Below are 25433 nucleotides of genomic sequence, written 5' to 3' on the forward strand. Positions count from 1 at the left end.
GGCCCCCCGTGGGAATCGAACCCACAACCCTGGCGTTGCAAACGCCATGCTCTACCAACTGAGCTACATCCCTGCCAGCCATTCGCTGGGCCAATTGTGCGCCGTCGCATGGGTCTCCCGGTCGCGGCCGGCTACGAAAGAGCCTGGATTCGAACCAGGATCTCTAGTGGCACAGCTAGCACTGCGATGCAGTGCCTTAGACCAACCACTGCGCCACTCGGGAGACGCAAGATGTCAGAACTACTGTGAAGAAGAAAAAAACACTGGTTTTGTGTGTGTCTGTGATCTGTCTAAAACATATAAATTGTAAATAATACGTCATGCAAACAAGGCCTATAACGTACATTATTTTGGTAACCCATAATGCAGTTTCTCATCGATGCGCCAATGGGAGGAGAAAAGTGCTCGAGCCGGCTGGTCTGCGCCAATGGCTGAGTCCTTCGAAAGGAAGTAGGCTTGATCAATCCAATCATGCCAATTGTCTCGACCTGATCCTAGAGCGAGATTAATTTAGTTATTTGTTCGTAAACAGATCTGTATTTCTTGCCAAGAAACATTGCCAAGTTAGGATATAACTATTTTGCAAATATACGGTTAGCTAGATATTAAAGAGACCTCTTACCATCTCTGTATACTGGTTTACAAAGGGGGTAGGGTCTGAAATGTAAAGCTAAACTCGCCTTCCACCGGAAGCGCAGCTGAACTAGATATCATTAGTACGGGACGTCTGGATGGAACAGCAAACTGGAATTTTATCAAGGAATTTGTTGGGCACGTCTTGGGGCAAGTTTGGTAAAGCCACATATCCGCATTGGGCGCAGAGCTCTGACCGAGGTAGGTTATTATCACAACTGTCTAAACCTACCGGCTAAAATGCTTCAACAAAGCGCGAGGCGTGTAGCACAGGCCCTTAGACGTTTTGATCGCAGTTGCTAGCTACTTTATGGTTATAGTATAAAAAGTGTAGCCAGTCGTGCTATTGCAGAGTGTATTGGAAATCCAGGCAGTGAGTGTACGCCTGATCAGACTCGCTATTATGTTTGGTGTCTGTTTTGGTCATGCTAGTAGTAGATTCGATCTGTCAAACCACAGAAGATAGCTCGTGCGTGTAGCGAGCCAGTTTACTTGTTGTAGCAGTCGGGGATTATGCGTGGGGTTAGGTAACGATGACTAGATGAACTAAATGTATCACACTGCTCTGGGCAATAATACAGAAATGATTTGGTATTAGCCTCTAGGTTGCGTGCAAGAATTAGATTGAAATATGTTTATTTTAGACATTTTAAAATGTAGATTTGTGACCTTTGGGATTAAATGTAGTTCATTATCCAGCTATCATAATGTCTTACATTCAATCACTGGGCATCTCTTGGTTAATCAAACATGTTGTATTGGCAATACAATTATCTGAACTGGAATCTGACCCAAGTATCCCTCTTGTCCCCTCTCTCTGCGCCGCTGGCCCTTCAGCCCATGTAATGATGTTGTCTTCTGTTCCGGTTGATCCAAGAGTTGGTCAGCAGCTGCCCGGCACCACGTCGGTGGGTCCGGTGGGTCCATGCCCCTCTCTCTCCCAGCTGTACAATGAACGACTGGCCACTGGGTGCAGAGAGACTAGCAAGGACCAGAGGACTGCTGTGGAGGGTGGAGGACCTCTGGTGACTATGTCTCACAGACCAGCAGAGAGCAGAGCTAGAGAGAGTACTCTTGGGATGGACTCTTGTGTGAAAGAGAGACAGACCCCGGCAGAGCACAGGCAGAGGGCTTTGGGCTCAGTCTCCAGTCTGAGAGGTCCTGTCTATGGGACTGTAGGCTCTTCTGACTTCAGAAGAACAGAGACACAAGTGTCAGACCAGGTGGGGAATGTGTGTGGTGTTCTTAGTGCAGGGATCATCAACTAGATTCAGCTGCGGGACAATTTTTTATTTTCTTGAGTGGATGGTCGAGGGGGCTGGACCATAATTACCAATCATTTTTAGACTGAAAATTAACCACAAGAAGCCCAAACAGATATAATGTTTGACAAAAACATAATCATTTCAAACCTTGCTTACATCTGTATACGATCACGTGTCTCTCTATTATGCGTGGGAATAATTGGCAACATATTTATTAAATTGAAGTCACTTGTAGCTGATTTCCTGGTGTTTTTACAGTCTCATGTCCAACAATGAAAATGCAAAAATTAATATAAGTACAGCACCAGTCAAAAGTTTGGACACACCTACTAATTCAAGGGATTTTCTTAGTTTTTACTATTTTTTACATTGTAGAATAATAGTGAAGACATCAAAACTATGAAATAACACACATGGAATCATGTAGTAACCAAAAAAGTGTTAAACAAATCAAATAGCCACCCTTTCCCTTGATGACAGTTTTGCACACTCTTGGCATTCTCTCAACCAGCTTCACCTGGAATGCTTTTCCAACAGTCTTGAAAGGAGTTCCCACATATGCTAAGCACTTGTTGGCTGCTTTTCCTTCACTCTGCCTTCCGACTCATCCCAAACCATCTCAATTGGGTTGAGGTCGGGGGATTTTGGAGGCCAGGTCATCTGATGCAGCACTCCATCACTCTCCTTCTTGGTAAAATAGCCCTTACACAGCCTGGAGATGTTTGGTCATTGTCCTGTTGAAAAACAAATGATAGTCCCACTAAGCCCAAACCAGATGGGATGGTGTATTGTTGCAGAATGCTGTGGTAGCCATGCTGGTTAAGTATGCCTTGAATTCTAAATAAATCACAGACAGTGTCACCAGCAAAGCACCCCCACACCATAACACCTCCTCCTCCATGCTTTACAGTGGGAACTACACATGCGGAGAACCAAAAATCTCCAATTTGGACTCCAGACCAAAGAACACATTTCCACCAGTCTAATGCCCAAGCAGGTATCTTCTTCTTATTAGTGTCCTTTAGTAGTGGTTTCTTTGCAGCTATTCAACCACGAAGGCCTGATTCACACAGTCCCCTCTGAACAGTTGATGTTGAGATGTGTCTGTTACTTGAACTCTGTGAAGCATTTATTTGGGCTGCAATTTCTGACTCTAATGAACTTATCCTCTGCAGCAGAGGTAACTCTGGGTCTTCCATTCCTGTGCCGGTCCTCATGAGAGCCAGTTTCATCATAGCGCTTGATGGTTTTTGCGACTGCACTTGAAGAAACGTTCAAAGTTCTTGACATTTTCCGTATTGACTGACCTGAATGTCTTAAAGGAATGATTGACTGTCATTTCTCTTTGCTTATTTGAGCTGGTCTTGCCATAATATGGACTTGGTCTTTTACCAAATAGGGCTATCTTCTATATATGCCCCCTACCTTGTCACAACACAACTGATTGGCTCAAACAGATTAAGAAGGAAATACATTCCACTTTTAAGAAGGCACACCTGTTAATTGAAATGCATTCCAGGTGACTACCTCATGAAGCTGGTTGAGAGAATGGCAAGCGTGTGCAAAGCTGTCATCAAGGCAAAGGGTGGCTATTTGAAGAATCTCAAATCTAAAATATATTTAACACTTTCTTTGATTCCAAATGTGTTATTTCATAGTTTTGATGTCTTCACTATTATTCTACTATGTAAATAATTGTAAAAATAAAGAAAAAGCCTTGAATGAGTAGGTGTGTCCAACCTTTTGACTGGTGGTGTGTGTATATTTATACTCTACCGTTCAAAAGTTTGGGGTCACTTAGAAATGTCCTTGTTTTTGAAAGAAAAACACAAAAAAATGTCCATTTTAAAATAATATCAAATTTATCAGAAATACAGTGTAGACATTGTTAATGTTGTAAATGGCTATTGTAGCTGGAAACGGCTGATTTTTAATGGAATATCTACATCGGTGTACAGAGGCCCGTTATCAGCAACCATCAGTCCTGTGTTCCAATGGCACGTTGTGTTTGCTAATCCAAATGTATCATTTTAAAAGGCTAATTGATTATTAGAAAACCCTTTTGCAATTATGTTAGCACAGCTGAAAACTGTTGTGCTGATTAAAGAAGCAATAAAACAGGCCTTTTTGAGACTAGTTGAGTATCTGGAGCATCAGCAATTGTGGGTTCGATTACAAGCTCAAAATGGCCAGAAACAAATAACTTTCTTCTGAAACTCGTCAGTCTATTCTTGTTCTGAGAAATGAAGGCTATTCTATGCGAGAAATTGCCAAGAAACTGAAGATCTCAGGGCAGCAGGTAGCTTCGTGGGTAAGAACGTTGTGCCAGTAACCGAAAGGTCGCTGGTTCTAATCCCCGAGCCGACTAGATGAAAAATCTGTCTGTGCCCTTAAGCAAGGCACTTAACCCTAATTGCTCCTGTAAGTCACTCTGGATAAGGGCGTCTGCTAAATCACTAAAATGTAAAAAATGTAAATCTCGTACAACGCTGTGTACTACTCCCTTCACAGAACAGTGCAAACTGTCTCTAACCAGAATAGAAAGAGGAGTGGGAGGCCCCGCTGCACAACTGAGCAAGAGGACAAATACATTAGTGTCTACTTTGAGAAACAGGCGCCTCACAGGTCCTCAACTGGCAGCTTCATTAAATAGTAGAAGGTCAGCATCCCGGAGTCACCTCTTCACTGTTGACGTTGAGACTGGTGTTTTGCAGGTACTATTTGATGAAGCTGCCAGTTGAGGACCTGTGAGGCGTCTGTTTCTCAAACTAGACACTCTAATGTATTTGTCCTCTTGCTCAGTTGTGCACCGCGGCCTCCCACTCTGTTAATACTAAATTGTAATTATTTTGCACTATGGCCTATTTATTGCCTTACCTCCATAACTTACTACATTTGCACACACTGTATATATATTTTATATTGTGTTATTAACTGTATGTTTTGTTTTATCCCATGTGTAACTGTGTTGTTGTTTTTATCGCACTGCTTTGCTTTATCTTGGCCATGTCGCAGTTGTAAATGAGAACTTGTTCTCAACTGGCTTACCTGGTAAATAAAGGTGAAATAAAAATAAATACAACTCCTCTTTCTATTCTGGTTAGAGCCAGTTTGCGCTGTTCTGTGAAGGGAGTAGTACACAGCGTTGTACGAGATCTTCAGTTTCTTGGCAATTTCTCGCATGGAATAGCCTTCATTTCTCAGAACAAGAATAGACTGATGAGTTTCTGGCCATTTTGAGCCTGTAATCGAACCCACAATTGCTGATGCTCCAGATACTCAACTAGTCTCAAGAAGGCCAGTTGTATTGCTTCTTTAATCAGCACAACAGTTTTCAGCTGTGCTAACATAATTGCAAAAGGGTTTTCTAATGATCAATTAGCCTTTTAAAATGATAAACTTGGATTAGCAAACACAACGTGCCATTGGAACACAGGACTGATTGTTGCTGATAATGGGCCTCTGTACGCCTATGTAGATTTCCATAAAAAATCTGCCGTTTCCAGCTACAATAGCCATTTACAACATTAACAATGTCTACACTGTATTTCTGATCAATTTGATGTTATTTAATGGAACAAAAAATTGCTTTACTTTCGAAAACAAGGACATTTCTAAGTGACCCCAAACTTTTGAACAGTAGTGTTTATTTATTTGCTCAGAAAACTTGGAGGGGCAAATAAAAAGACAGGCGGGCCAAATCCAGCCCGCTGGCCTCCAGTTGGTGAACCCTGTCTTAGAATATGCTAATGTTTCTGCATGTGTATCCCATGTCTGTGTATTGGATCGTGTGTAAACTTGTGTGTGGTCATTTTCAGGTCCAAGGCATTCAAAGACCCGGCAACAAAGGCAATGTCTGGGTTCATCCAAAACAACTAGGTAATGTACAATTGTGGATATCAGTTTGTTGTGCATAGAAACTAGGGGTTTGCCAACCTGGCCATACTCGTAATCGTATCCGTAAATTGACAGTTGATAGCCGAATCGGATCGGATGATACTCGTGATCAGAAAACACGGAATGTTTTAATATGCCTAAGTAAATGTTTACAAAATACCTATCTCCCTGCAAGTTTATAGACCAAAAAAGCTTCAGATTAGGAGCAGCGCACGAAGGGTGTGTGTGTGTCCTCAACTTCTTGCAGCGGGCAGACAAGTTTGCAGTCACTCAATAAGAATGCGCATCAGCATTTAATATTTTTTTACCTACCCCTTCCCCGCTTGTTAGATAGGCTATATCTTGCTAGCAAACATCCTCTCCATTTGATTTATCATAGTTGTAGGCTAACAGGAGGCAGCAGCAATCTAAATTATCAGACCGAAACATGCGAGAAGTGATCGTTTGAAATGATGAAACAGTGTCCCAAACCTAACAACCAACCTCCCCAGTCCCCACTCACCCTCTCTGTGACTGTGTTCTGTGCACAGAGCCTACCTCCCCTCCTCCGCCTCAGGTGTGCCCCCCTGAGCCTGCTCCCCTGGCTGGCCCCACAGGAGAGCAGCTGGGGACCCTGAAGCGCTGCCTGGAAGCCCACCAGACAGAGATGAAGCGGCTGCTGACGGGGGCCCTCGGCTCCCTGTGCCAGCGTCTGGAGGTGGTGGAGAGGAGGATGGAGCAGCTCTGTGAGCAGGGCACCACACATGACAACAGTCTGGCTCTGCTCAGCACCCAGGTGGGCCAGCTGGCAAGAGGGATGACCGCCGCTGCCACCAAACAGGACCTGTCACCTCTCCATGGTCTGGGTGAGTTGAAGTTGACGCACTAAGGATTAGAAGGCACTACGCTGAAATGTGTGTGTGTGTGCATGCCTCCCTGTTACATTTTATTAAGTAATTTTTTAAAGAGTGTGTATTATATAGTTTTGAATCTGTGAGTTTAGTCACACTGACACACTAGTGAGAGGGTGTAAAAGGTCAGGGATCATCAACTAGATTCAGCCGCCGGACAATTTTTCTATTGAGCGGATGGTCAGGGGTCTGGAACATAATTACAATTACATAATATTTTACTAAAACATAATCATTTCAAACCTTGCTTACGTTTGTATATGATATTTATTCTTGAGTGGATGGTCGGGGGAGCCGGAACATAATTACAAATAATTTTTAGACTGCAAATTAACCGCAAGAAGCCCAAGCAGATATAATGTTTGACTAAAACGTAATAATTTCAAACCTTGCTTACATTTGTATACGATCACGTGTCTCTATTATGTGTGGAAATACTTGGGAACAGATTTTTCAAATTAAAATCACTTTGAGGTAATTTCCTAGTGTTTTTACCTTTTTTTATGTGCAACAATGAAAAAAATTAATTAACTCAGCAAAAAAAGAAACGTCCTCTCACTGTCAACTGTGTTTATTTTCAGCAAACTTAACATGTTATGTTCATACAAATATTTACACAAGATTCAACAACTGAGTCATAAACTGAACAAGTTCCACAGACATGTGACTAACAGAAATTGAATAATGTGTCCCTGAACAAAGGGGGGGTCAAAAGTAACAGTCAGTATCTGGTGTGGCCACCAGCTGCATTAAGTACTGCAGTGCATCTCCTCATGGACTGCACCAGATTTGCCAGTTCTTGCTGTGATATGTTACCCCACTCTTCCACCAAGGCACCTGCAAGTTCCGGGACATTTCTGGGGGGAATGGCCCTAGCCCTCACCCTCCGATCCAACAGGTCCCAGACATGCTCAATGGGATTGAGATCCGGGCTCTTCGCTGGCCATGGCAGAACACTGACATTCCTGTCTTGCAGGAAATCACGCACAGAACGAGCAGTATGGCTGGTGGCATTGTCATGCTGGAGGGTCATGTCAGGATGAGCCTGCAGGAAGGATACCACATGAGGGAGGAGAATGTCTTCCCTGTAACGCACAGCGTTGAGATTGCCTGCAATGACAACAAGCTCAGTCCGACGATGCTGTGACACACCGCCCCAGACCATGACGGACCCTCCACCTCCAAATCGATCCCGCTCCAGAGTACAGGCCTCGGTGTAACGCTCATTTCTTCGACGATAAACGCGAATCCGACCATCACCCCTGGTGAGACTGCGAGGACGATCAGCTGTCCGTCCTGTCTCCCTGTACGGACATTGCAATTTATTGCCCTGGCCACATCTGCAGTCCTCATGCCTCCTTGCAGCATGCCTAAGGCATGTTCACACAGATGAGCAGGGACCCTGGGCATCTTTCTTTTGGTGTTTTTCAGAGTCAGTAGAAAGGCCTCTTTAGTGTCCTAAGTGTTCATAACTGTGACCTTAATTGCCTACCATCTGTAAGCTGTTAGTGTCTTAACGACCATTCCACAGGTGCATGTTCATTAATTGTTTATGGTTCATTGAACAAGCATGGGAAACAGTGTTTAAACCCTTTACAATGAAGATCTGTGAAGTTATTTGGATTTTTACGAATTATCTTTGAAAAGGGACGTTTCATTTTTTGCTGAGTTTATATATGTATCTATATATTTTTTTACTCAGAAAACATGGGGGGCCAAATAATACCATTTGGCCCGCGGGCTGCCAGTTGGGGAACCCTGGGCTAGGTGGTTGCATGGCTGCAGTGTTTAACTACTTGATTGAAGATTATTTTGTTGGTAAGTAATGTTTCGGTTTCTTGTGTTGGTACAGGAAAGGAACCAAGAGCGCTGAAAGAAGAGAAGGTGGACTTCACCAAGTTGTTACCACACAGTCCAAACCCTTCGTGCAATATGGGCTCCTCAGGAACAGATTTAGACAAGGGGAGCGTCACTGGATGTCAATGGAGGATGACGACAACATATTCACCCAGCCACAGTCCGGCCCAGAGCGGTGACCACAAAGAGGGGTTAGGTGGGAAAAAGAGAAGAACAGAGTCAGGCCGGTCTTTATTCTCCATGGGAAAAACTCAGTCTGAGGGGGTCACGGAGGGGTGCATACAGGGGAACTACTCCCCTGTGTCAGACTTTGAGGATCTGGACATGGAGCTGGCGGCCGAGAAGGGGCGGGTCGCTCTCACCTGGTTGGTCAAATCTGCCCTGGTGGACACAGAATCTAGTGACAGCCAGGAAGTGCCCCTTCCATCCCCTTCTCAGAAGGCACAATCTGGGGACACTCAAGGGAACAGGAGAGAGAGTATGGAGACACATCCACACTCTCCTCATGTACACTTCCCCACTGAATCCCAAGGCCAGTCCAAAAGCACTGAGGTCCCCAAGTGTCCACTTACAGGTAAGGGTAGGACTATGGCTGCATTTCCTGAGGGGGTCCAGTTGAGCCCTATAGGAGCTTGCTCTCTGTCGCCACATTCCGTTAAAGTCGTAGGGTCATCTGGTTCTGAGCACACGGGCAGAATAGCTCCTGCTCCAACTAATGTCCAGCTTAGGATCACCAGCCCACCTCGCACTGACCACACGGCCTACGCTCAGTCCTCCAAAGAGACAGAGAAAGACCGGAAGCCTGAGAGGAAGAGGCGGAACAAGAGGGAAGCTAAGGCACACTTGGTCGGTGAGTTTAACTCCACCGCCACCATGTCCGTCAAGAGTAGCTTCTCCACCCAGATACAGGACCAACCGCAGGTTGGTGTTGGCAAGGAGGCAGCCGAGGAGAGGCAGCAGAGTCAACAACACAAGCGGTTTGTAGAGGGTATGAGGGTGTCATATGGTGGGCGAGAAAATCAGACTCTAAACTTTACCATACCTCCCCATCAGCAACACTCTCCATTGTCCCACGCCCAGCTGAAGTCTCCAGACAGAGCGTCATCAGGTTCAGTCTTTGCATCCTATTCCCGGTCCCCTCTGCCCTCCCCACCCATGTCTGGCTACATGGACCCTCAGAAGGGCAAACAAGCCACGGATCGATCCCTCCTGCCCTTCCACTCTACCAGCCCCTCTCTAGACTCCTCCATAGTCTCCAAGCTCTCCTCTCCCCGAAATGGCTCTAATACATCTCTCATGGTTGGTGTTAGATCCATCCACCACCAAGGCCAGGCCCTCCTGCTCCAGCTGTCGGACACAGCCAGCCAGCTCGTACCTTCCAGTCCTTCCCCGGAGCTCCCCTCACCCCCGGATGGTGGTCAAAGCAGACGGGGGAACCTCCCGCGCTTCTTCAACTCCAAGCTCAAGAACCACTGGAATAAGGACCGGCCCTCCTGTAAGAAGCGGCTGCTGAAAGGCGTTCGCAGCACTAGCGGCGCTCTAGCCATGTCTCTCCCGGAGCTGGAGGAGGAGACGTCGCAGCACCACTGGCAGCCCCTGGTGATTCTGGGCAGCCCAGTCTTGCCTCTCTCCCCCCTGCAGCTGGGGCCCCTAGCCCAGACCTTCTCCTCCTCCTGCTGTAGCAGCAAGGTCCTGGACCGAGACATGTCCACCCTGCAGCGCGGCCTCTTCGACGCCACGGGCCAGTTCCCCATGTCCCTCTTCAGTCAGATGGGCTTCTCCAAGCTCTCCAAGGGGGGTCTGAGCACCGTGCTGGCCGCATCCTCCTCCGCCTCCTTCCGCCGCTGGTTCAGACATAAGCGCCCCACGCCCCTCATGAAGCTGTCGGCCACAGCGGTGGAGACGGTGATGTTTCAGATTATAGAGTCACGGAAGAAGTACATGTATCCTCCCCTCAAGGACTACACAGGCCCTCCTGGCCTGGACAATGACCACAGGTCAGTATTGATAGTCATTTTCATGTGTTAATGACTTATGAAAATGGCTCTATGTTAATAGAGAAAATAAAGATATACTTATTATAGTAAACATTTGAAGAAATTCTGCTGATTTCTTGTTTGCTTGCTTGCTTGTTTGTAATTGCAGTTATGCTCAATCATGCAGTCAAGAGGCTACCTCTGTCAGAAATTCTAGCACAGCAAGGTGAGCAGACATCTAGACGTGGCAGTATTGAATGTCCATGAAATGCAAATGTAATAATTGATTGGCAAACGAATATGGGCTGACTACATTACATCTGTTACGGCTGTTGTCAGTGGCATCTCAAAGCATAAACAGCATATTGAAGTGATGCACAACCTATGCCTATTATTGAATATCATCACTAACTATGTGTCTCCATCCTGTTTTCCGCTCAGCAGTATGTCTCTCACCTTCCCACCCACACGGCGACGTAGGGTCAGATTCACCCCAGAGCGGGCCCTTTCCAGCCCCAAGACAAGTCATAGCCACAGCCCCAAGACCATGCGTCTGGATAACCAGCCCGAGCCTGTGCCCAGCTTAGCTATCGCCAGTGCCAACGTCAAATACCCCGGTCTGCATGGGCATGGCCGCAGCCCATCCAGAGAGGTGAGCCTGGCATGTACAGTGACTGTAAATATCATACACAATAGTCTTAGAATGGACTTTGTTTGATTGTACTATACAGACTAGATCAGGGATGGGCAACTTGAATGGGGGAACCCATCATGAGGGGCCGCATTTGCTCGTGGGTCTCTCTCACTCTGCATGGCATGCACATGCTGGCCAATCACAAGTGTCGTGGAAATTCTTACACAGGGACACTATGTCAATCTTAAATGAATCATTCTTTATTATCAGCGCGCTGGAGAGGTTCCAACAAACTTGATGCACCATAGTGAATGTCTGTCAGGAGCTCTAATGGGGCAGTCCCGTTTAGTTCCCTTATATACAGTGAGGGAAAAAAGTATTTGATCCCCTGCTGATTTTGCACGTTTGCCCACTGACAAAGACATGATCAGTCTATAATTTATTTTAATGGTAGGTTTATTTGAACAGTGAGAGACAGAATAACAACAAAAAAATCCAGAAAAACGCATGTCAAAAATGTTATAAATTGATTCGCATTTTAATGAGGGAAATAAGTATTTGACCCCTCTCAATCAGAAAGATTTCTGGCTCCCAGGTGTCTTTTATACAGGTAACGCGCTGAGATTAGGAGCACACTCTTAAAGGGAGTGCTCCTAATCTCAGCTTGTTACCTGTATAAAAGACACCTGTCCACAGAAACAATCAATCAATCAGATTCCAAACTCTCCACCATGTCCAAGACCAAAGAGCTCTCCAAATGGGCTACAAGACCATCGCCAAGCAGCTTGGTGAGAAGGTGACAACAGTTGGTGCGATTATTCGCAAATGGAAGAAACACAAAAGAACTGTCAATCTCCCTCGGCCTGGGGCTCCATGCAAGATCTCACCTCGTGGAGTTGCAATGATCATGAGAACGGTGAGGAGAACTACACGGGAGGGTCTTGTCAATGATCAGCTGGGACCATAGTCACCAAGAAAACAATTGGTAACACACTACGCCGTGAAGGACTGAAATCCTGCAGCGCCCGCAAGGTTCCCCTGCTCAAGAAAGCACATATACAGGGCCGCCTGAAGTTTGCCAATGAATATCTGAATGATTCAGAGGAGAACTGGGTGAAAGTGTTGTGGTCAGATGAGACCAAAATCGAGCTCTTTGGCATCAACTCAACTCGCCGTGTTTGGAGGAGGAGGAATGCTGCCTATGACCCCAAGAACACCATCCCCACCGTCAAACATGGAGGTGGAAACATTATGCTTTGGGGGTGTTTTTCTGCTAAGGGGACATGGATCTCTCTCCATGCTCACTCCATGTGGACTCATGTCACACTCCTGAGAGAAAAGGCATGTGAGAAAAGGCAGTTGATAGCTTTGACTGGATGCTGTGTACAGGTTGCTGGCTCGGACCGTACTGAACGCCGTTGTCGCCATTGCTTCAGCCGGTTAGGGGTGGGGTGGGGGTTGAGGTTCACACTGTTCTTGGTCAAATTATCCTTTCCATGCATCTAGACACCACCTGTGCTCACCTTCGGCATAACCGCGACAGAGGACAGACCAGAACAACAGTTTAGTTTAGGGCATTTCTGATTCAAGAAATCCAGACAAATGATTTACTGTATGACACATTTTTACTACTACCTGATTCAGGAATTCCAGACAAATGAATTACTGAATGACAAATTATTACTACTACAAATATTCTTAATAAAGATCCTTCACACAAGCATCTCCGCTTAGAGCGTGCATTTAGATGCTGGTGAGGAGAGAAAGGGCTTCACCAAAGACAGTACAGTGGCATTGTGAAGCATTGCAATACTGGACTATTTTGTATCAAGTCTGCCCAAATGTTCAGAATTGGTCAATTGATACATTTTCAAGTACATGTAGGCCCGTGTAGCTCAGTTGGTAGAGCATGGCGCTTGCAACACCAGGGTTGTGGGTTCGTTTCCCACGGTGGGCCAGTATGAAAATGTATGCACTCACTATCTGTAAGTCGGTCTGGATAAGAGCGTCTGCTAAATGACTAAAATGTAAAAAATGTACATGACTATAGAGAACATACAAAAATGATATGGTAATACAAAATGTAAGTTTACACACTCCCAGGAATGTCATACATGATGGATCATTAGCTTATACACTAACTTTCTCACATCTAGATGGCCGGGCGGGGTGGGTGTGGAGCCAGAGACTGCAGGGGTTCAAACTGTAGAACCCAGTTCCTACATTTGAATATAAAAATGGATTTTATCAAACAAAACTATGCTACATTTTATCTCTGGGACCCTTAGGATGACAAATCAGAGCAAGATTACTGAATGCAAGTACATTATTTACCTTCAGAGGTGAATGTATCAAACCAGTTGCCATGATAAGTATTTTGTTGTTGTGCACACTCCTCAAACAATAGCATGGTATTTTTTCACTGTAATAGCTACTGTAAATTGGACAGTGCAGTTAGACTAACAAGAATTTAAGCTTTCTGCACATATAAGACATGCATGTCCTGGAAAGTTTGCTGTTACTTACAACAGTCATGCTAATCACATTAGCGCACGTTAGCTCAACCGTCCCGTATACGGGACACCGATCCCGTAAAGGTTAATGCCCTTGGCATCAGTGGTGGCTCCTGAGGGAGTGCGGCTCATAAATGGCTGGAATGGAGTCAATGGAATGGTGTCAAACGTGGTTTACATGCATAGCTGCGGGAAGATGTTTGTGGGTTCTGATTTTTCATGGGTTGCTGCAGCACCCCTACTTCCCACGGCTATGTTTCCATGTGGTTGATACCATTCCATTCACTCCATTCCAGCCATTACAATGAGCCATCCTTCCCTCAGCAGCCTCCACTGCTTGGCATAGATTCTACAAGTGTCTGAAACTCTATTGGAGGGATGTGACAATGTTAGGGATGTAACGATTCACTATTCATCAATACCCATTGGTCTTCGGTTCAAATGTTTAAGATATGAATGCTTCGATCCCCGAGAGCCCAAACCGATCCAAATGAAGCATGCATCGGTCAGAAAACCGATTCAAAAGTTACCAATCCCTGATTTTTTTTACTCATTGTTTTATTCTGAAAATACCTCATCTGTTGTGAGTGAATTGATGCGTCCTTTCCTTTAGTTCAGTAGCCTATCGAACTTGAATGCGTGTAACTGCGTATGAATGTCAGATAACTGTATGCATAGTGCGGGAGAGACAGCTGCTCACGCCAACGAGAGGTAGGCTTATCCCTGTTCTAATAGGCTATTCGCAGCACCTTCAGCATTCAGATGTTTGTAAAATGGCTTTTCACAATGTCAAATCATAGGCTTAGTTGAGTGACAAGCAATGTAATTTGATTGTCACTCAACTAATTGTAATTCAACTAAATGTTACCAAATGCGCTGTAGAATGTTTTGTTTTATCTGAGTTGTATAGCCTACCGGAGTGGACGCAAGTGTATTTGGTCATTTCTACATGAACAGCGTAATTTCATAAACGACAGCAATACTTTTTTGGAGCTGTGCATGGTAGCATTCATTGGTTGGAGTGGGAGAAACTCTCCATAAAATTCCAAACTGTGTAAACCATTTACTTTTGAGACTGGGTAAAATCCAAAGCTGCAGTATATTAATTGGCTAAATGCTATTCTAATTTGTAAAGATTAGTATTGTCATAGTACCAACTCACAACATTTTTTTTATCTGCAAAAATGACAAGTTAATCAGTGGGTGATTTCAGATAAAAAGTAGGGGGACAAAAAGCATAAATTGCCCCCACCCCTAATCTGAAAGTGGGGTGGTAGATGCTTCCCGATGGTTCAGCTCAGGTACCTACACACACCATTGACATTGAGACACACACACACACTGAGGGCCACTCCGCTTAGAGAAGTAATCTCAGACAGATCCAGCTCTGAGGCCCAGCTCCTGAGCTCCCATCAGCAGCAGATAAAAATTTAAAATGAATGTGTTTATGCAAAAAAAAATTGTGCATGGAATTGTATTGTATCGATCCGAATCGCATCAATTCATTCCCCTAATAAAACCAAATCGCACTGAATTGTTCCAGACGAAAATATAGTTCCTGTATTGTATCGGAGCCCATGTATCTTAAATCACAATGTATTAGTCACATGCGCCGAATACAACAGGTGTAGACCTTACCGTGAAATGCTTACTTACAAGCCCTTAACCAGCAATGCAGTTCAAGAAATAGAGTTAAGAAAATATTTGCTAAATGAACAAAAGTATAAAATAAAATAAAAAGTAACACAATAAGATTACATAACAATAACGAGGCTATATACAGGGGGTACCGTAACCGAGTCAATGTGCAGAGGTACAGGTTAGTCGAGGTAATTTGTACATGTAGGTAGGGGTAAAGTGACTATGCATAAATAATACACAGTGAGTAGCAGCAGTGTAAAAACAAAGGGGGGTCAATGTAAATAGTCCGGGTGGCCATTTGTTTAATTCTTCAGCAGTCTTATGGCTTGGGGATAGAAGCTGTTAAGGAGCCTTTTGGATCTAGACTTGGCGCACCGGTCCCGCTTGCCGTGCGGTAGCAGAGAGAACAGTCTATGACTTGGGTGACTGGAGTCTTTGATAATTTTTTGGGCCTTCCTCTGACACCGCCTAGTATATACAGTGGGGGGGAAAAAGTATTTAGTCAGCCACCAATTGTGCAAGTTCTCCCACTTAAAAAGATGAGAGAGGCCTGTAATTTTCATCATAGGTACACGTCAACTATGATAGACAAAATGAGAAAAGAAAATCCAGAAAATCACATTGTAGGATTTTTAATGAATTTATGGTGGAAAATAAGTATTTGGTCACCTACAAACAAGCAAGATCTCTGGCTCTCACAGACCTGTAACAACTTCTTTAAGAGGCTCCTCTGTCCTCCACTCGTTACCTGTATTAATGGCACCTGTTTGAACTTGTTATCAGTATAAAAGACACCTGTCCACAACCTCAAACAGGCACACTCCAAACTCCACTATGGCCAAGACCAAAGAGCTGTCAAAGGACACCAGAAACAAAATTGTAGACCTGCACCAGGCTGGGAAGACTGAATCTGCAATAGGTAAGCAGCTTGGTTTGAAGAAATCAACTGTGGGAGCAATTATTAGGAAATGGAAGACGTACAAGACCACTGATAATCTCCCTCGATCTGGGGCTCCACGCAAGATCTCACCCCGTGGGGTCAAAATGATCACAAGAACGGTGAGCAAAAATCCCAGAACCACACGGGGGGACCTAGTGAATGACCTGCAGAGAGCTGGGACCAAAGTAACAAAGCCTACCATCAGTAACACACTACGCCGCCAGGGACTCAAATCCTGCAGTGCCAGACGTGTCCCCCTGCTTAAGCCAGTACATGTCCAGGCCCGTCTGAAGTTTGCTAGAGTGCATTTTGATGATCCAGAAGAGGATTGGGAGAATGTCAGATGAAACCAAAATATAACTTTTTGGTAAAAACTCAACTCGTCGTGTTTGGAGGACAAAGAATGCTGAGTTGCATCCAAAGAACACCATACCTACTGTGAAGCATGGGGGTGGAAACATCATGCTTTGGGGCTGTTTTTCTGCAAAGGGACCAGGACGACTGATCCGTGTAAAGGAAAGAATGAATGGGGCCATGTATCGTGAGATTTTGAGTGAAAACCTCCTTCCATCAGCAAGGGCATTGAAGATGAAACGTGGCTGGGTCTTTCAGCATGACAATGATCCCAAACACACCGCCCGGGCAACGAAGGAGTGGCTTCGTAAGAAGCATTTCAAGGTCCTGGAGTGGCCTAGCCAGTCTCCAGATCTCAACCCCATAGAAAATCTTTGGAGGGAGTTGAAAGTCCGTGTTGCCCAGCGACAGCCCCAAAACATCATTGCTCTAGAGGAGATCTGCATGGAGGAATGGGCCAAAATACCAGCAACAGTGTGTGAAGACTTACAGAAAACGTTTGACCTGTGTCATTGCCAACAAAGGGTATATAACAAAGTATTGAGAAACTTTTGTTATTGACCAAATACTTATTTTCCACCATAATTTGCAAATAAATTCATAAAAAATCCTACAATGTGATTTTCTGGGATTTTTTTTCTCATTTTGTCTGTCATAGTTGACGTGTACCTATGATGAAAATTACAGGCCTCTCATCTTTTTAAGTGGGAGAACTTGCACAATTGGTGGCTGACTAAATACTTTTTCCCCCCACTGTAGGTCTTGGATGGCAGGAAGCTTGGCCCCAGTGATGTATTGGGCCGTACGCACTACCCTCTGTAGTACGGTCGGATGCCGAGCAGTTGCCATTCCAGGCGGTGATGCAACTGGTCATGATAATCTCGATGGTGCAGCTGTAGAACCTTTTGAGGATCTGGGGACCCATGCCAAATATTTTCAGTCTCCTGAGAGGGAAAAGGTGTTGTCTTGCCCTCTTCATGACTGTCTTGGTGTGTTTGGACCATGATAGTTTGTTGATGATGTGGACACCAAGGAACTTGAAACTCGACCCGCTCCACTACAGCCCCGTCAATGTTAATGGGGGCCTGTTCGGCCCTCCTTTTCTTGCAGTCCACGATCAGCTCCTTTGTCTTGCTCACATTGAGGGAGAGGTTGTTGTCCTGGCACCACACTGCCAGGTCTCTGACCTCCTCCCTATAGGCTGTCTCATCGTTGTCGGTGATCAGGCCTACCAACCACTGTTGTGTCGTCAGCAAACTTAATGATGGTGTTGGAGTTGTGGGTGAACAGGGAGTACAGGAGTGGACTAAGCACGCACCCCTGAGGGGCCCCGGTGTTAAGAATCAGGGTGGCAGATGTTGCTGCCTACCCTTACCACCTTGGGGCGGCCCGTCAGGAAGTCCAGGATCCAGTTGCAGAGGGAGGTGTTTAGTTCCAGGGTCCTTAGCTTAGTGATGAGCTTTGTGGGCACTCTGGTGTTGAACGCTGAGCTGTAGTCAATGAACAGCATTCTCACATAGGTGTTCCTTTTGTCCAGGTGGGAAAGGGCAGTGTGGAGTGCGATTGAGATTGCATCATGTGTGGATCTGTTGGGGCGTTATGCGAATTGGAGTGGGTCTAGGGTTTCTGGGATGATGGTGTTGATGTGAGCCATGACCAGTCTTTCAAAGCACTTCATGGCTACCGACGTGAGTGCCACGGTGCGGTAGTCATTTAGGCAGGTTACCTTCGCAATCTTGGGCACAGGGACTATGGTGGTCTGCTTGAAACATGTAGGTATTACAGACTGTCAGGGAGAGATTGAAAATGTCAGTGAAGATACTTGCCAGTTGGTCTGCACATGCTCTGAGTACACGCCCTGGTAATCCGTCTGGCCCCGCGGCCTTGTGAATGTTGACCTGTTTAAAGATCTTGGTCACATCGGCTACAGAAAGCATGATCACAAAGTCGTCCGGAACAGCTGGTGCTCTCATGCATGCTTCAGTGTTGCTTGCCTCGAAGCGAGCATAAAAGGCATTTAGGAAGCATAAAAGGCATTTAGCTCATCTGGTAGGCTCGCATCACTGGGCAGCTGGCGGCTGGGTTTCCCTTTGTAGTCCGTAATAGTTTGCAAGCCCTGCCACATCCGATGAGCGTCAGAGCCAGTGTAGTAAGATTCAATCTTAGTCCTGTATTGACGCTTTGCCTGTTTGATGGTTCGTTTGAGGGCATAGCGGGATTTCTTATATGTGTCCGGATTATTGTCCCGCTCCTTGAAAGCGGCAGCTCTAGCCTTTAGCTCGGTGCGGATGTTGCCTGTAATCCATGGCTTCTGTTTGGGATATGTACGTACGGTCGCTGTGGGGACGACGTCGTCAATGCACTTATTGATGAAGCCGGTGACTGAGGTGGTATACTCCTCAATGCCATTGGATGAATCTCGGAATATATTCCAGTCTGTGCCATCAAAACAGATGCATATGAAAGAAGAGATGCACATCCCTAGATACTATTCTTCCACAAGAATTTCCATCATTTGGTGTTTTGTTGATGGTGGTGGAAAACACTGTCTCAGGTGCCGCTCCAGAATCTCCCATAAGTGTTCAATTGGGTTGAGATCTGGTGACTGAGACAGCCATGGCATATGGTTTACGCCGTTTTCATTCTCATCAAACCATTCAGTGACTACTCCTGCCCTGTGGATGGGGGCATTGTCAACCTAAGGGGACATAGCCATGGTAGCCAAAATAATGGTCCGCCCAGAATTTTTGTTGTTGATTGCTTAATTAACTCAGGAACCACACTTGTGTGGAAGCACCTGCTTTCAATATACTTTGTATCCCTCATTTACTCAAGTGTTTCCTTTATTTTGGCAGTTACTTGTAGGTGTGGCTCTGATTTTGTGCAATCCTTACAATTTATAGGGCTCATGCACAACAAACATTCCACCAGATTTGAGCCATTGAGCTAATTCTTAGTTGCAGTCCCTGCAGTCTAGTCCTGGTCCTAAGGGGGCTGATGAATGTTGTGTGACAGTTGGAACACCATTTTGATGTTGACTAATGAGGATGCTCATTTGATCCACAGAGTGACTTTTGTATTTTATTCCCTGTGGGCGTCATTATTTTTCAAGGAAGCACCTCTTCCATTGTCTGAACACAAACTCTTGCAATCCAGCTAGTTGTAATATGTTCTTTGCCATATTATTCAAATACAATTATTTTCTGTTTCTGTGATCTTGCTCACTTTTTCTTTCTTTTGTTCTGCAGGGAGGTCTGTATGATGCGAGTGTGGGGACCCAGCCAGGCCAGCGCTACAAGAGGGTATCCCAGATCCGCATTCGGAAGACTGTTCCCAAACCAGACAACAACCTTACTCCCATGGGCCTGCCCAAACCAAAGAGGTAAGGAAAAACCTTTAAAAACTCAGTAACTAACAAAACAATGGGATTATTGAAATACCAAGGCTCATGTGATCACATAGAGTGCCAATAGTAAATGCTCAAGTCAAGATAAAAGATGCATGTGTGAATTGGGCCATTGTGTCTTACTAGTAGTTTAATCAACTATCCTCCTGTGTCTTGACTGTGTTTTACATGTTTTCTTTTGTGTACATCCCATCAGACTGAAGAAGAAGGAGTTCAGCTTGGAGGAGATTTACACCAACAAGAATTACAAATCACCCACTCCCAACAGGTCATCCATCATCATTTGTATTATTCAAACTGTACCTCAAGTTGGAGAACATGACAATGCACAGTATATTGAAACTGCTTGTTGTTAGTCAATAGGCTGTTAAAATAGGCATAGGGCAATTCCACGTTAACGGAATTACGCTGAGGCTCACATTTTTCACTTTAAAATGTATGCCAAACAAAAACCAATGATTTCAAAGTTTAACAAACCATACACCTCTATGCACAATGACTACTTTGTTTTTTTATTTACTGTGTAAATTGTTCATTTACTGTAAAAACTGTGCAGATGCAACTCCCTGACAACTCCCTGAGTTGTATTGTTACCAAAATTTGTATCTGCACAGTTCTTCCTGTAAATGTGTTTTTGTAAAAATGTCTGTGGAAATTGTTAAAAGTAGTCCTTGTACATAGAGGTGTATGGTTTGTTAAACTTTGAAATCATTGGTTTTTGTTTGGCATACATTTTAATGTGAAAAATCTTAATATCAGTGTAATTTTACCTTTGATATTCTTTATCACATGGTTTATCATTTTGTTTAGTATATTGTAGTGCTGAGCGGTTAACTGAAATTTCTGTTAGTTTTAGTTTTTTAAACAACTCATTGACCAATGTTGGTTCAATTATTTGAATTCCATTTAGTTATTTTGTTGTTGTTGTGAGCTCGTAGTTTAGCGCAGAAAACGAGGTAATTAACTACAATGACCATAATCCATTGTGCGCCTACTTGTCCGGTCTGTGTTTCTTTTATGCCTGTTATGTAAAAGAGACAGAAGAATGTGTCATCAAGAGGAGAGCAGTTGCTTAGCGAGGTATCTCTACCTGAAAATACATGATCTAAGTGATTGATAGTTGGTGTTCAGCAGTCATAAAAGTATGCCTTATTTACATTTACGTCATTTAGCAGACACTCTTATCCAGAGCGATTTACTTTAAAGAACTTATAAAATAGTGATTTTGTCAGACAGCATAGGTAGCAGCTCTATAGAGATAAGATGATGACTTGGAATGAAATAATAACGACATCAAATAAAACAAATGTAATATACATAACTGAAATATTTTAGTAATGTAAATAAATGATGATTCATAAGTGATGAGCAGTAATGGGCAGTCACTACCATCATGGGACTTTTATTAATTGTTTTATTCTGTGTTACAGCATTCAATCCACATAATGCATAGTGCATTTCATGTTTTTAAAAATAACCGGAATCAAACCGACCTCAAAAAGCACTAATCTCTCAGCACTAGTATATGGTTTATCATATTGTTCTCCCATACTAGGAGCCTGGAGACCATCTTCGAGGAGCCCAAGGAGAAGAACGGATCGCTGGTCTGCATCGGCCACCAGAAGAGGAAGCGCGTGCTGGACTTCCCTGACTTCACACTGCCGCGCAAACGCAAAGCCCGGGCCAACATGGCGCCCCTGCGTGTAAAGGGCCCCAGGGGGCGTGGTCGGCGGGGGAGGCCTGACGATGCCGACCTGGATGTCATGCTCATCGAGAGGCTGAGCGAGCTGGAGGACTTCTTCACCCGCCAAAGCCTGGAGGACTGAGCAGTCCCATAATACCCCCTCTTTTACATCCAAATACATAGACTCTCATAAATGGTACCCTATTCATCATATAGTGCTCTACTTTTGACCCAAGCCCATCGGGTCAAAAGTAGCACATTATATAGGGAACAGGGTATCATTTGTGACATGCTACACACATGTATTGCACCCAGTTCATCATTCTCCGTTTTTGGACAGCTTGTTTTGTCAATTGATTAGGATTATGAAACTGGATTGTGTTTTAATAATTCGAGTGTGTAAAGAGATGTATATGATCGTGTTAGGTTTTGCTACTTCGGGGCCCTTGAAATGCCCAGACATTCAGTTGTTTTGTTTTAAAACTGGCAGCCTTTGAAGTGCTCGAAAAAAAAATCTACTTAATGCGTGCCTTTATGGAAATGTAAACTCAATCCAGCAAAGAGATGATTTTTATGATCGATAATGAATAGTGGTTGAACAATTACTATTTTGTTCTTAGGAACTATAATTGAAACTGTGATAACTGAGAATTTGGGGCACTCATACTTGGATGTGTACGTTCGTGCACACACTCATGGATCTTTCGCATGTGAACACTCGCGTGTATACTACACAAGCACATGGACGACAAGTTCGACAACCCATACCTGAGCACTTTCCTTACCTCATTCAGATTTCTCATCAACTCATTAAATTGTTGTTTTGAACGGGACCTTGTGAGGACACAACTGTTTCTGACGGAGCCAATGGTATCTGTGCAGCTTTACTCCCCTGACGACAGCCTCACTGCTAGCCTGGCCTTAGGAATGGATGTAACTGACCACCATTAGCACCTTGGATGGGTGCCTCATGTCCCTCTATACCTCCTCATGCATTGTTGGGAAAGATGCTACATGTGGGGGCATCAGTTCAGTACATCCCCCTGAAAACCCGACTGGGATCTAGATGATGAGCACTGAGTGATGAGGATTTTCCATCCTGAATCATTGTGAAACAATACGTATATTTTGCAGTATTTGTTAATCATGGACTTTTTCATCAACCTTTTTCTTTACAGTCTTCTTTTTCACCTGATGTGCATCATCCGGTCCATCTGATGTGCGAACATGATTCGATACAGATATGTGAAAATGTGCATTTCCTATAGATGGTACCTTAATCTCTACTTCAGTGTTGAGGACCTAGATCAGGGCAAACTACGAGCCCATTCAATCTGGCCCACGGGAGGTTTGAGTAAAAGAAGTATAAAATGAAAATTATTATTTTGGGTTAGAAAAAATACTTCAGGCCACTCTTGATCGTCTAAATCAAGATACTATGTAGAAATTATAATGGACCTGTATATTTCCAAATAACTGAAAAAGTTCTGGCCCGCAAATTGATTTTCACAAACAAATCGGTCCCAGAAAAATCTGTGCGGCCCTCCATTGAATTTCAAAATCCCAATGTGGCCCTTAAGCCAAAAAGTTAGCTTTTCCCTGACCTAGCTACACAGTCGTACTACGAGGACCTTTTGGGTCGAAAGGCCTCTACAGTGGCGGTTTAAGTCCCTTGGCTCACTGTAAAGGACTCAGTATCCATGGAAATGGTCATTCAGTAGAAATTGACCTCATCTTTGATCACAAACTGGAATTTTTATGGATTCACAGAATTGGTTCCTTCCTGTGGATTGGCTTTCATTTTTGGCGCATCATTTTCCTTTGGACATATGAAATATGTAACGTGTTTGTGGATTTTTTTGTAGGCAGCCCCTTTTTTGTTTAAACTGTCATAGACTTCAAACTCCTCTGCATAGTGACTCTTTTGACAGCATTGACCATGTCTGTCTCCCAGTATTCTAATGCTGGGTGGTCACAGGTTAGGGTTATTCAATTGTCTGGCTGTGATATGTCCCCATCTTCTAATAGCTGCTGAACATTTCTAGGGACAGGATTATTCCTGACCATGTGACCACCTGAAAGATTCTGTGGGAAGGTCTCAATTGCATACTCCTCGTGTCCTCTCTCCTCGTCTCCTTCTCAAAACCCATTGGACGAGAAAGCCAGAGGGTTCTCCCCTCTGACCTTCTCCTCCAATGGGTTTTGAGAAGGAGATGCGTAGACGACGCGAGGAGTATGCAATTGAGACCTTCCCACAGAATCTTTCAGGTGGTCACATAGTCAGGAAAAACTCCGGTCTCTAACCATTTTCCATTGGATGAGAGTGTTTGAGGATTACAAGTAACGTGCACTGAGTGGTCCCGTGCTTATAACAGTGAGAGTGTGGGCTGCGTACCTGTAGTTATTTTCCTAATTCCTATTGCTGCTAAACCCCCTACCTAGTATATTATATTGCAACAATTATATTATAGATGTTGTGTTAAAGTTCAGAGCTGAAGTTTAAAAACAAATGTTTTATATGATCCATAAAATCCACATCAGTCCATGCCACATGATGTTGAGCAAAAGATGGAGCCACTAACTGGCCCGTCTTAAAACAGAATTTACTCATCTTCTCTGTGCGTGTGCAGCAATCTTTCATGTAAAAACAAAGGTAAAACCAGGCCCGTAAATGGGTCCATCAAGAACTCTGATGCCTTAGATTGGAAGACTTGGTTGCCAGATCTGTTTCTACTTTAGTCTACACTTCTAGTATTGTCATACCAAACAGCCTGACCTTACTGCAATTTCATTGTTACATTGAATAATGACTGTGGGGATAAGGATTTTGCTAAAGCATGAACTTATCTGGGAACCAGCAATGAAATAGTTGTAGTGTTCAATTCATTACCGTAATTCTCATCATGCATTATTTTTTAAATCATGACATTTATTATGGAACACTCATTTGAAGTGAATACTTTCAGTCTATCTGTGGTCAATGGTCATTACATATCAGACAGGTCTTGGTTCGGAATCAAGTGGAAACATTCAGCTCAGCATCAGCAGACATTAACATAATCCTTTCATGAATTGTTCAGCACAATTTCAAAAGTGTCATTACCTGACTGATTTAATGGGGTTTGCATTTAACACCCAAGTATTCCACTGTTGAAACTTCTCCATTACTTACACAGTGTTCTGCCATTATAAAAATGTTTTCTGGAGGGTTTTTTCTTTTCGTCATTCATTTTCTCTTGTCTTTTTTTAAGTGTATGGTTACTTTCTAAGAGAGCCTTCATGCGGATTGCAATCTTTGTTTATATACTCCTCCACTGCCCTGGACCTATTTGCCAGTAGTTTTTCTGGTGTGGCAGAAGTCTGCACTTAATAACCCCCCAAAGAGCCAGACCCTGTGAAGTGTTCTAGTGCCCCTTCTCTTCCTCACTCTGACCTCTGCTCTTGAGGCCGGAGACTGAATGGTAGAAAAATGTGACAAAGTTATTGGTGAGTGATGTGAAATATATTTTTCTTCTTTAATTTGACTGTAACCGGATTCTTTAGTTTACACTGGTGTGTAGTGGAAAAAGTGACACACTTTGGGATCCCCCATGTCTCAAAATGTAACTTTTTATATTCGGTAAAAAAAAAAAAAAATCCTATTCCTTATTTCATCCTGTGTTAAAAGTGATGGACACTTACCGTGGACATGCATCTCACAGACCAACACTAAAGGTTAGTATTGTCAATCATTGTCATTTTAA

General features: G+C 44.0%; 1 protein-coding gene across 2 annotated transcripts; it reads left to right on the plus strand.

The window, feature by feature from the left end:
• Positions 1 to 481: 481 nt before the first annotated feature.
• LOC121582627 lies at positions 482 to 23820 on the plus strand. 2 transcript variants are annotated; one of them, XM_041898563.2, is made up of 10 exons: positions 482 to 834; positions 1471 to 1856; positions 5717 to 5777; positions 6326 to 6640; positions 8538 to 10539; positions 10688 to 10744; positions 10960 to 11170; positions 19849 to 19982; positions 20203 to 20274; positions 21562 to 23820. In XM_041898563.2, exons 1-10 carry the CDS (start codon positions 732 to 734, stop codon positions 21830 to 21832), a joined length of 3612 nt encoding a protein of 1203 aa, XP_041754497.2. In that variant the 5' UTR covers positions 482 to 731; the 3' UTR covers positions 21833 to 23820. The 2 variants fall into 2 exon arrangements, with proteins under 2 accessions (XP_041754497.2, XP_041754498.2); XM_041898564.2 differs by having other exon boundaries at positions 10963 to 11170.
• Positions 23821 to 25433: the final 1613 nt, after the last annotated feature.

The sequence above is a fragment of the Coregonus clupeaformis genome, chromosome 15 (assembly GCF_020615455.1).
Source record: "Coregonus clupeaformis isolate EN_2021a chromosome 15, ASM2061545v1, whole genome shotgun sequence".
Taxonomy (NCBI): Eukaryota; Metazoa; Chordata; class Actinopteri; order Salmoniformes; family Salmonidae; genus Coregonus; species Coregonus clupeaformis.

Coding starts and splice junctions, on each gene's coding strand:
- LOC121582627 (XM_041898563.2), top strand. CDS start 732: ATGGAACAGCAAACTGGAATTTTATCAAGGAATTTGTTGGGCACGTCT. Junction 1,857..5,716: donor AGACACAAGTGTCAGACCAG/GTGGGGAATGTG, acceptor GGTCATTTTCAG/GTCCAAGGCATTCAAAGACC. Junction 11,171..19,848: donor GCCGCAGCCCATCCAGAGAG/GTGAGCCTGGCA, acceptor TTTGTTCTGCAG/GGAGGTCTGTATGATGCGAG.